We start from the raw sequence: 12,266 nt of genomic DNA on the forward strand, positions 1-12,266 counted from the left end.
CTCTGAAGTGTAGTCTACAGTCTAACCTGTTTACAGCAGAGACGCGTTGTAGGATTGGAGGATAAACCACTGTAAACACGAAGAAGACGCGCTGTGGGCGTGTCTCCGTTTATTCAGGTCTGTGCAGCAGTAATGGTGAGTCGAGGCGAGAGCAAGACGAGTTTCTCAAAGTGGAAATATGCTCATTATTTCACTTTAGTTGAGTATAAATACAAAAACTTATTAGTCAAATGTAAGCTGTGTCTTTCTGGTTCGAAGGTCCTATCTACTCCATCTCCGTATCTAGCAGGACCTCCAGAAACTCCATGCCTCGACGAAGCTAGAAGCTAACCCGGTGTTCTGTTGTACATTGTTGATAGTTTTCATACTTAAGCTGTGAAAGGAACATTTTAAGAGCTCAACACAACAGCTTTTATGATTCAGAAGCCACTTTGGTTTTTGATTCTGAATATATTATTCAGCTTGTTTTGTTATTTATTTCAGAAATCCTTGATATATTCAGTTTGTGTTGGTCTGACTAAAATAGTGTTTAAAAATGATTTTGTGTTTAAGTTAGTTTTGTGTTTGTATAGACCATAACACATAAAAGGGCATTAATGGGAACATTAAAGAACGTTCTTTAAAAAAGTTACTAAAAAGTTACTTTTAACAGTAACACTACTTTTTGGTGTAAGTAATTAACAAAGTAATTGAGTTACTTTTTGAATGAAGTAACGAGTAACTGTAACTAGTTACTATTTTTTAATAACTAGCACAACACTGGATTTAAGTGATTAATTTCTAATTGTAATTTTAGGTTTAATGTAAATAATGTGTCAGATTTTACATCTTTCTGATCTGAGCATCTGTGTTGTTTTCAAAGGCACTGTAAATTACCTTTCCCAACACTAAACATATTTTAGTAGTTATATTGTAATTGTGTGTCATAGGTAAATTAAGATAGAGAAAAATTAATTGAAGTTGTGTAATAAAGATACATTGTGAGAGATAGATTAAGTGAGTGTGTGTTACAAGTACATTGACAGTGAAAGGGAAAGAAAAGGGGATTCAGGTTGTGAGCATGTTGGTGTGTGTGTGAGTTTTGACAGTGACGTGAATATTTGGTAATTTTTTGCAATTACTAAAATTAATGTTAAGGGTCAGTGCAATACATCAATATTTTCCACTACATTCTATACCAGCACTACAGCTGATCAAATTCTATTTGTATGAGTCAATAAAGAGGTTTTGCTGTCCTCTACTGGTGTAAGACAAAAATAATACTTATTATACTTATTGTACATTTCATGCATGAACGTCTGACCTTTCATGCCTGAACATCTACATTTATGCCAAATTCTATAAATGTATAGATAAATATGGAGAAGTCTGTTACAATAAAAATATAAATAAGAAATTATTTATAAAACGTATAAAAATAGACATTGACAAAGCACCTTTACAGAAATCTGTGTAGCTTTAGATCCAGCGTAGACAGTGGTATGGAAAAAACTCCTTGCATTGACACTAATAGAACAAACTAAGAGGAATATTACTATAAAAGGATAGTATGGTTATAGTCCTAAGAGTACTGGGATGAGCACTGAACATTATACTGATTACAGCAGCAGTTACAGCACTCAAGTTAAATCCTAGGGTCACCACAGCATACTGGAGAAATATAAGCGCAAAAACTCCAAGCAAAACATTTTTGGGATAGGGCATATTGATGAATAAGATTCCTAATCAGCCACAGGCCAAATCAGGCAGCAGAGCCTAAGAGATTAACTAAAACACAGAGTTATATATTACAACGGCTATGATGACAACCTGTGACAGAAACATGGCAACTAACAATTATATGCAATAATTCTATCACTTGCATGTTTTTGAAGCCTGCTTGAGTCACACATATGTATGTTTAAATAAAACATTTGATTATTTGTATAAAAATGGTACAAGCCTGTAAATCAATCTGCTTAGGAAGTTGATGTGTTGAAAGCAAGAGGATCTGAGCAAGCTTTGCAAAGAACAAATGAGCTAGATGACTGGCTCAGAGACTCTATGGATTGGCAGGTCTTGTGGGGTACCTCACAAATGTGCCCAAGGAAAGACAACCGTTTAACTGACAACATGATCCTATCACTAGGGGATAGATGGCACCATATAACACACACATATATATATATATATATATATATATATATATATATATATATATATATATATATATATATATATATATATATATATATATAGGCAAACTAGCTGTGAGGCTCTGGGAAATATTTTAGAAAGAGTCTAAGGGTCCTGTTAACATCAACACCCACCCAAACATGGTAGCAGACCAAGTATGTTCAGGAACAGTTGAAGAAAAATAAATTGTACATTCAAGTCCGATTCATAGAGAGTTGCAATTATCCAAACTAAAAGACAACGTGTTTTGGTGGCACAAGGACGAACTGCAAAATGTTATAGATGATCAATGGAAATTCAACACACAGTGAGGTCAATTCATCCCGTGCTTGATTTACCAGTGCAAAAATCCCTTTGTCGTTGCTGTTCCTTTTAATTTTTAATTTTGTATGCATGCGGACCTCCTCTTGCTCTTTCTTTGCACCTGAAAATCCGCATCCGCACGATCTATGACACAGCTCGAGGTGGCGCTTGCGCTGCTCTCTATGCGCGCTCTGATTGGACCACGCACCAGTCTCTCAGAGGGCGAGAAGAGCTCTGGTACTCCAGAAGACACCGGTAAATGCGGTCTCGGTTAGCGCGAGGAAGAAAAACGAAAGAAAGATAATCGATCATGCCAGAGAAACCGGTAAGCGCGCACCAAACTTTCTTTAGGCCACTTTCACACGCGCGATCACCGCATCGGTGCCGGTGTTATGTAACATGTAGCGCAAAGCTTAAGCGCAGCTGAAGCGCGTTTCATTAAGACGCACCGCGCAACTTAATGCCGCATTTGCTCACAGCTGTGATCTGGATTGCGTAAAGTAAGTAGAGTCGGATTGTTATGGAAAGCACACGACTGCATAATAATAGATTTTTAAGACTGTTATTATTATTATTATTATTATTATTATTATTATTATTATTATTATTATTATTATTATTAGAATCTCTTTAAAGAAAGCAGCAGAGTATTTACCACCAACAATTCTGACAACACAGAACATAAAACCAATAACAGCACTGCCATACAATTCCCTTACAGATATAATTGCATAATACTGTATAGACATGAGGAAACGTCTATAAAGGTGCCTCACTGAATATGAAATAAAGACAACAACCAATACTGACCTATGTACCTATGGGTGAACCTATTCAAAAGTCTATGTACATCATATAGTTGTTGTTATAAATGTTTTCTTGTTTTGTTTTTGGAAGCTAAGAACTTTTGATTAACCAGTAAAACCTTAAAGATCTTTGAGAAATGAAGAGTGTAACTTCTCCTATTCCCAGTAATGCACAATAATCGCTGGGTTACTGCTTTTTTTTTTGTTTTTTGTTTGTTTTTGTTTGCTTAAATAATAATAATAATAATAATAATAATAATAATAATAATAATAATAATAATTGCACTCTCACTAATAGCTTTTTGTTCTTAACAGATTTTCAATTGCCAAGGGGATTTTTTTCCCAAGCAATCCACTACTAATGCTAAGGGTCTTGGAGTGGTCATATATTTAAAGTGTGTGATTGATTAAATGGCTCCCATAATGGAGGGCACACACACAGTGCTATGCCTGCACAAACGAATTGAGGAGTTTATTTACATCAGCCCATACTTCCCCACTAGGGGAGTGCGAGGCTTTACACGCAGTGGCCGCACCTCTCATCACTGCCAGCCCCTGTACACCAATCAGCATGTCCAGACAGCTGAAGATCCTGCAACGCAGAAACAAAGAAGCCAGTCTTACAAGCCAGCAAGCAAAGACTTACAGTCCCATGAAGGAAAAAAAGCTTTAGCTGGGCTTCACTGGCTCTCTGAGGAACATTGCCAGTTGCTTGTAGATCTCCTGTCTTTATGTGGTGACTGTGCATCAAGATTTAAAATGGGCAACCAGGATGGCAAGCTGCAAGCTCAAATTGAAGGATATGAAAACCATCTTTTTCAACATGTTAGCAGCAGCAACCTCCAGCATACCCTTTCTTTGTCCCCAGATCATAAGAGGTCAGCTTCTCAGGTTAGGAAGATCAAGAAACTAGGCAGCAAGAAGAGAATGGAATATGCTGAGGAATTCTTGCACACCAAGATGAAAAAAAAAGTACAGAGCATCAAAACTTTACAAGTGTTGAAAAATCATCTGGGTGAAGACTTGAGTCAAGAAATGGAAAACCAAAAGTTACCCGCAACCTCAGAGTCTATCCGTGTACAACATACCTCTGGCTCAGACTCCCATGGTAATGTCAACAGTGAGCCACTTCTCCCAATGGAAGAAGCCTTTTTGTCATGTCAGGAAGCCTGGGACTTTATGGATGACTCACATCTGTTTGAGTCAGAGATAGACCTCTGCAATGAGTTCAGTGAGTTTGAGGACCAGTTCAGTCTGAGTTATGGAGCATTTTCCTCTAGTCTCAAAGAAGCGAGGCAGTACTCTAGGCACCAGAAGCAAATGACCAAAGGAAATAATATTGCTTCACATGAAAAAATGGGTTACGATGGGAAATACAATTTGCAGAATGATCCTGGAGGTAAGACTGGAGTAATGTTTTACGGTGACATAAAGCAAGACATAGATGTTGAAGTGGCAACTAATTCCAAATATGGAGGCAAAGAAAATTCTTCTAATTTCTTTGAACTAGGACTTAATACTGCTAATAATAGCTCTACAATGAGAAACAACACCTGTCACCATATGAGGAAAGAAAAGCTGAACATTCAGGACATTAGACAGGAGAACAACGTGGAGCTAAAGTTTAAAGACAGCTGTTCTGAGGCAGTGACATTTCCCCTCATAGAATATCAAAATGGATCTTCCAACCTTAGAACTAAGACCAAAAGCCCTATATCTCCTTCTCTTTCTGGGGTTTTTAATGTGTCCTACTCTCCAGCTAATAGCCTCAAAAGTATGTCCCCAATTCTGTCTCCACTGTCATCTAAGCTCTCCAGTCCCCAACTAAACCACCGAATTGTATTACTGCCTGAAGGGGATGGGGGTACGGATGTGAATCAAGACAGGTGGTTCCATGAAACAGCTGGTTCATGGTTTAAAGCTGGGGATAAACTCAATGATACTTCAGAGTCTATAGACACAAATGGAAACAATAGAGCTATCACTGGATCTGGAAAATCATCTTCAGACTTCAGTGGTAGTGCAACCGCTTCCAAAATCCCAGGTGAGTGTAACATATGGTTTAATTATTTACCCACCGGTGTATAAAAGAGAGGGGGCTCGTCTTGTGCTTTGCAATGGGCTTAACCAGTTTGAATAAATTAAAAGATAACATTTGCTAGGAAATATTTAATATGTAAATTATATTACTTTAACTGTATTATGTCACATACTTTCATTGTCTTCATTTTCTTTTATTAAATACTGTACTATTATAGGTAGTTCAAGCTGCTACCTTTTCATTGTATATACATAGGTTTTTCATTCATAAAACTCAGTCAGATGGTTTATTAACGTGGACAGGTTTCCTCCCAAACACTGGAGATATTTTTTTCTCTCTTTGTGAACAAAAGTCAGTGCATATCTCATGTTGGTTACCAAAATTCTGTCTGTTGTTAGAGGCACTATAGTAAACAGAGCAACAGTTCAATCAGTAAAGCCTGAATAATGAATCTGCTACACATATGGCATTATCCTTTTGTTCTGTTTTATTATATAATATCAAATAAAGATAATGTGTGAAAAACATATGGTCTAATAGGCATAGACAAATTCTGGGATTTAGTAGAGATAGAGGGGAGAGAGTGTATTTCATGCAGTAAAAAAAAAAACCTTTGTGTTACATGTACATCACTCAAGGGCATTTAGTGGATACCCTAGACCACTAACACTCCTAGGGTATCCTGAGTGAAGATGTAGAACTTTCTTTCAATAATTTAATACTCCAGTAAATTTAGCAGGAAAACAAGGACAAAAATAGAATGTCTAAAACATTGTTGGTTAGAATGCCCTTTACAGTTTGCCCCGACAGAATTACATCCCTTGTAAGGCATACAGAAGTGAAGAAAGCAACACTGAACATGAACTGAACATGTCATTAACTTAATGGCAAATTAATATATTTTTTAAAGATTTAAGAATTTGAATCTTAACAATGCTAAATCATCTATGCTCTCTCGATGGTCTGTAGAGTATACTTGCTATCCCCTGTGAATCACAGTGAATCTAAGCAATTATTTCAATGTGTGAGGGTAGATATAGATTTTCTGTGAGTGTGTTACAATGTCCTGTGATGTAGCATGAGCAGCATTTCCGAAAGATGGATTAATGTGTCTCAGAAGGAACATGTGTTCATCTTTACACTTCCTGGTTTCCCCTCCCTGTCTGTTGAATGAGAAATGGCATGTAAACAAACTGGAGTGGAAAATGGAGATAATAATAAAAAAAGATATATGGAAATTATTTGGATAAATATATAATGCAGATGTGTAGAATATATGCATCCCAGAGTAAAAGCTTATAGCTTCTCTAAAACAGTAGCGCAACAATAATCCTGCCTTTGTCCTTTCTAGCATAAACTTAATTTTAGTAATATCTAAATAGTATTATCTAATCAGTCAATGGGTCATATGAGACTGATCATTCCATGGAGAATCAGCTGATATAGGTTTGTTTTTCAGGTCTAACCATCACCAAGAAATGTTGCACTATTCTCAGTGCTCTCAATTCTTTATTAAGTTATCATGAACAACACGAGACAGGGAGCATTTATTTTTCTGTAATAATTCATTTAAATTCGTTTTTATTTGTATAACACTTTTAACAATGAACATTGTCTCAAAGTATTTTTCACAGATAAAGTGGTAATAAAAGAAGGTAAAAGTTTTTTCATTATAATATGAAGTTTGTCCCTAATGAGCAAGCCTCTGATTACTGTGCTAATTAAAAAAAAAGTTCCTGATGCTGATTCTGAAATGTAAAGTTAGAGATATCGTTCTGCATTCTGCTGGGTATAAGAATTAAGAGATTTACTTAGCTTGTGTTTAATACTATATAGGTAACAAAACGTTTCTTTTTTTATTGGATAATTTAATGTACAGTATTAACATAGTGCAAAGTACTGCAGTTGTAGTGTTTCCTGTATGTGTGCAACATGCAAATTAAACATGACTGCACTTGAATTTATAACAGTGGTTACTATAATAAAAAATACCAGAATCTGGGACTGCTGGTCACAATATTGAATGAGAGGCTTAAAGCATTTTGCTGCAAAACAATAATTAGATTTTACTAATCTGAAACCCTCATGGTTTGGCCTTAGAGCATGTGGTCTGACATAAAATTATTATTCAGAAACACACAAACTTAAAGGCATAGTGTTTCAAGCCAGTAATCATGTTGTGCTCCATCCAAATAGCTCGGCAGCCAGCTCTTTTGTTTATACCACACAAAACCTGCATTTCTATAGGTGAAAGAAAGTTTGAATACTGTTGAGACTTAGAAGTCTATTGACTTCTAGCTTCTCCTCTACAGGCATTTGGAAAAATCAGAGGTTAAGAAAGAATTTCACTTCATTTGTGCTTATTTCATTAATTTATTTTCCATGTGCTCCATCAATTACTGCTAATATGCCGTAGATCAGCGGTCTCCAACTGTTTTTGCGCTACGGATTATTGTCAGACAATATTTTCACGGACCGGCCTTTAAGGTGTGGCGGATAAATACAACAAAATAAAATGATACGACCGGCATAAAAAATGGTATTTTCTAAATATAATAATAAACATTAATCCACTGTGTTGTTTTATGTTTATTTTGCTAGCTTGGGGGTTTTAAATTAGCGGTAATGTATCATGTGTTAACGGCCTAAGCAGCCCCTTTAAGAATTTTGCGTATGTAGGTAGACATGTAACCAAGGCAAGCATCTTGACATGCATCAAGAGTAAGTCATAGACAGATGTGGTGGAGAGAATACGGTATTTTCCCAAAATTAAACATTATTCAGAATGAGATAAATAAAACGGAAATAATGTAAGTTATGTATTCTTTCTGTGCGGATCCGCAGCCCGGGGGTAGGGGACCACTGCCGTAGATGCTTCAGAAAAGCAAGCTTATAATCAGTTTATTTTCATTGTACACAAAATTAAATGGTGTTTCATCATGTGCAATTTCCTACACATGCTATAAGCAAAAGGCTGTGTAAATCTACTGTTTGGGCTAGAAAGAAATCAGCCCCAGCAAACTACAAGGGAGGAGATAAAGAAAGACATGTGTGGGAGAACAGCATGCAGTTTCAAGGCAAACCAGAAATTCCAGGGAAGTATCAGAGAACAGGCAGACAGCATGACACTAGCGTAATCTATGATCAAAAACAAGTGTAAGACAAAACTGGTATATCAGACTAGGAAACATGAAACATTGTATGACAAATATACAAGTTTTAGAGCCAAGTGACACAGAAGCCTGATAAGATTACACATTGAACTATCAGAGGATTTAAACAGACTAATTAAAGGAAGAAATGAAAACCGGTGAGAAAAGCATTGATAGTGACGTGGGCCAGACACAAATAGCAACAAAGTGCACATACTCAGGCACTGTCGCTTAACTATACAGATACACAGAAGTGTGACATAAACTGTCTTGACAATACTATTTTGTGTTTTTACTTGTGGCTGTTGGGGGTGCTGCTGTTCTTGGTCTTACACATAAATCACTTTAAGCAATCTACTAACAGCTTATTTAATTCAATTGACCCTGGCTGTATGTAAGTACACACAAACATTAACTAACTACTGAATATGATTGCAAAAAAATTATTTACATTTTGTAACTGCAGCAAAAAAAAAAAATAAAATTGACACCAGATTTAAACATGTGAATACACAAACAGACCGTAACAGAAATCTGCTTTTTAAACATAGGCTAAAACAAGTGGAATTTTTCATGTGAAGAAAAGGTTGACAGATGCACATACAGGTGGGCAGTTTTAATAAAAAAATAAAAATAAATAAAAAACGTAGCAAATGACCTGTAGAACCCTCAGTAAGACTTGATAGATTCAACAGAAACAAATTTGCAGTTTTTGCTCTGTAAAGTACAAGTACATGCTCCTGTGTGTGTACTGCAGAATTATCCATCTTAGCCACTCTCTTTTATTGTAGCAGTTACCGAGAGACAGAACTTAGTAAGTGACCGTAATAAGATTCAGGTAGGAATTTTTACACATTCCCCTGTTTGTTTGATCTGAACCTGTTTATTCTGTTTGACATTTCAGTGTATCTTTTGCAATGCATAAAAGTTGGAGCGTTATTTTTATATACCACTGTGTGGACATGAATAATTGTGCACGGGTGTGCAGTTTTATTGTGCCCTGACATGATAGTTAATATATAAATCAATAATACAAACACAAACAATTGTTTAAAGATTCTAGTGGTTCAAAATGTTTTTGGTGGACAGTGCCGCCTGAGTGAAAATAAATTTTGAAAAACATGCTGATAGAAATCCACAAAGGATCTTTCATTTAGCAGATTCAAGTATGATGTGTTATAATGGAGGCAAAGATTAATAGTTAGTGGCCAATGTTTTAACTAATTTTTGAGTAAATGGAAGTATGGGCGGGTGGGTCATTTAAACTGTAATGAACATAACTGACATCCCAAAGCTGTTGGTGGCAGGTAGATTTGCTTGGAAACAAAGTGGTGTTTATTTAGTACCCTAAATCCAAACATCATGATCAAAGAATCACCAATACTTGACAATTAAATATAGAATCTTTTTTTGCTAAATTAGAACTTGGTGATTTAGATTGCACGCATTCTATGTGTGCATATTAGGGGGTTTCTTGACAGCACACTGTGCCCTCGCTTTGAAGTTCTAATTTAACTGGAATTACAGGCACAGCACAAAGGATTACACTTCACACACCACTAGAGTATTCGGAGAGTAAAAAAAGGATAATGTTTTGCTACATTGCACTTGACCTATTTAGATATGCTTGTGAGAAACAGAGGTTTTAGAACAGCGCTGAAGCTCTTTGTTCTAAAGAATAGGGAAAAGGAGAAATAATGTCTACTTTAATGTTATGAAACTTTCAACCTTTCCAATGTTGTATGAACAATATTGCACAACACAGCTGGTCTAGAATTAGTGTTGCCAACCAAATTGCGGTTTTCACTGTGAATTAAACATATAGTATACAGAGAAGTTCAATATCCAGTATTCACATTTTTCAGACTCTGAGATTTTACTTCAGCTACAATACACATGTCTGCCCTGTTTAGATCATGGGAGTTCTTATTCTCTTTCTCAACCTAATACGATGAGCCTAAAATCATTGAACATAGAGATTGGATGTTATAAATTAATCTGAAAAGCTATCAGCTTCTAACAACCTCTTTCTCATGATATACTACAAGTACTGTTCCAACAGCACCACACATTGACAAAATGAATGAACGAACTTATGTACATAGTATTTTTGTGTATGCATTTGCAGGTCTGCACACACTTTATGTAAGAAATAAAACCTGTACTTGGCAGCATGATGGTCTCATGTTTTATAGCGCAAAGTTGATTGGTTGCTTAAAAAAAAAAGGATGCCCTGATCTCTTAGAATTCTATGTATCAGGTTATAGAAGAGCAAATGGTTCAGGGAAAGGAAGACCAGTGGTAGGCGACGACCAGTTTTGACTAAATCAGGCGTCTTTATTGTATATTTCCTTTTTACACACACACACACACACACACACACACACACACACACACACACACACACACACACGTGTACACGGCCTCACCCTCCATTCACAAAATCGGCGGTTGGCCACAGAGGACATCATAAAATCATCTGGTCTTTATTAAATTAGGATAGAATTAGGTTAATGCAATGTCAGATGAACAATAATACATGACATAATGTATTACATGGTCATCATTTATTTTTACATGTATCAAGCCGAAATGAAGAAATTGTGTGTGAAAAATCCAATTTAACCAAATTTAATGATTCAATAGTTCATAGAACTGTCTTTAGCAGCAAATAGAGGTTTTTGTGTTCTGTATGACTATCAGTCTCTCACATAATGGAAAATAAATTCTTTAAGGGTTTTTTTGCCCATTTTGTTCTAGATTTGCTGGTGAGCTGGGTATTATTGTCCTGTTGCATGAACCAATTTAAGATAAGCTTCAGCTGTCAGACAGATGACTTTCAATTGACTCTAGAATACTTTGGTATACAATGACTTAAGATTCCCAGGCCCTGTCAAATAAAATTGAATTGACCATGAATAGAAAAGCAGTGATAACAGACAAAATCCAAAATTTGAGAAACAGAACTGTAATATCACAAAGAGAAAACAGAAAAAAAAAATAAAACAGAAGAGGACTTTCTATTTTAAGAAAACAATCAAAGATAGGGTACTGTGATGCATTAGAAATTAATTAAAGAGCATGCCGGTAAGCGTTCTATTTATAATAGTATTTAATTTATAGCAAACATTCGACATAAAATAATGAAATGCACAACATTTAGAATAAACATATTACCTTTAATTACTAATCACACACTTAGTATTAGTAGCTGTTTATTCTGTATAGTCTCTGTAGAACAGGAGGAATGTATTTGATTTGAGTTCCTGTACAGTGTTTGTATTCTATGGTCGATTTGTTAAGTAGATGGAGGCTTTTTGAGGACAAGTCTAATTTAGGGCAGGCTATCCAGACAGAAAGCATTGCACACACACACAACAGGATGACATGCCCCTGGAGCTAACACACACAGCAATGAAAAAAGAGTGAGGTAGTACACTTGTGTGTGCTCCTTAATAACATGCATTTAATGAATAGAGTTAATTATTCATGACAAGGTCTGTTTTGAGATTATATAATACCCTGTACAGCTTGCTCTAATGGTACTGAACTTAACTTAACCCACAATCAGTGCTGTGTGTTTTGTGTATCCCTCTAACAGTAGTTTTTTTTAGGCCTATTCTTATCCCAGCACATTAAATGCATGAGGCGTGCAGAGTTTAACTGAAATACATTTTTTCATGTACTCAAACTCTGACAGAAGTGTCTGTGTCGACATGGCAAGTAAGACAGTGCTAAAACATGTTTGGGAACAGTGCCAGACTTGGGGTTTAATCAGCAGTTTCCAGA

General features: G+C 36.0%; 1 protein-coding gene across 2 annotated transcripts in view; it reads left to right on the forward strand.

The window, feature by feature from the left end:
* Nucleotides 1-2,470: 2,470 nt before the first annotated feature.
* Nucleotides 2,471-12,266, forward strand: part of LOC310731171 (formin) — an 84,375-nt gene continuing 74,579 nt past the window's right edge. The window contains exons 1-2 of one of the 2 annotated variants that reach the window (XM_083550572.1): nucleotides 2,471-2,803; nucleotides 3,600-5,328. In XM_083550572.1, the coding sequence (XP_083406698.1) occupies nucleotides 3,696-5,328 (1,633 nt within the window). In that variant the 5' untranslated portion in view covers nucleotides 2,471-2,803; nucleotides 3,600-3,695. Of the gene's footprint in view, nucleotides 2,979-3,599; nucleotides 5,329-12,266 lie in introns of both variants that reach the window. The other variant, XM_083550573.1, reaches the window with a different exon arrangement.

The sequence above is a fragment of the Silurus aristotelis genome (assembly GCF_946808225.1).
Source record: "Silurus aristotelis genome assembly, chromosome: 9".
Taxonomy (NCBI): Eukaryota; Metazoa; Chordata; class Actinopteri; order Siluriformes; family Siluridae; genus Silurus; species Silurus aristotelis.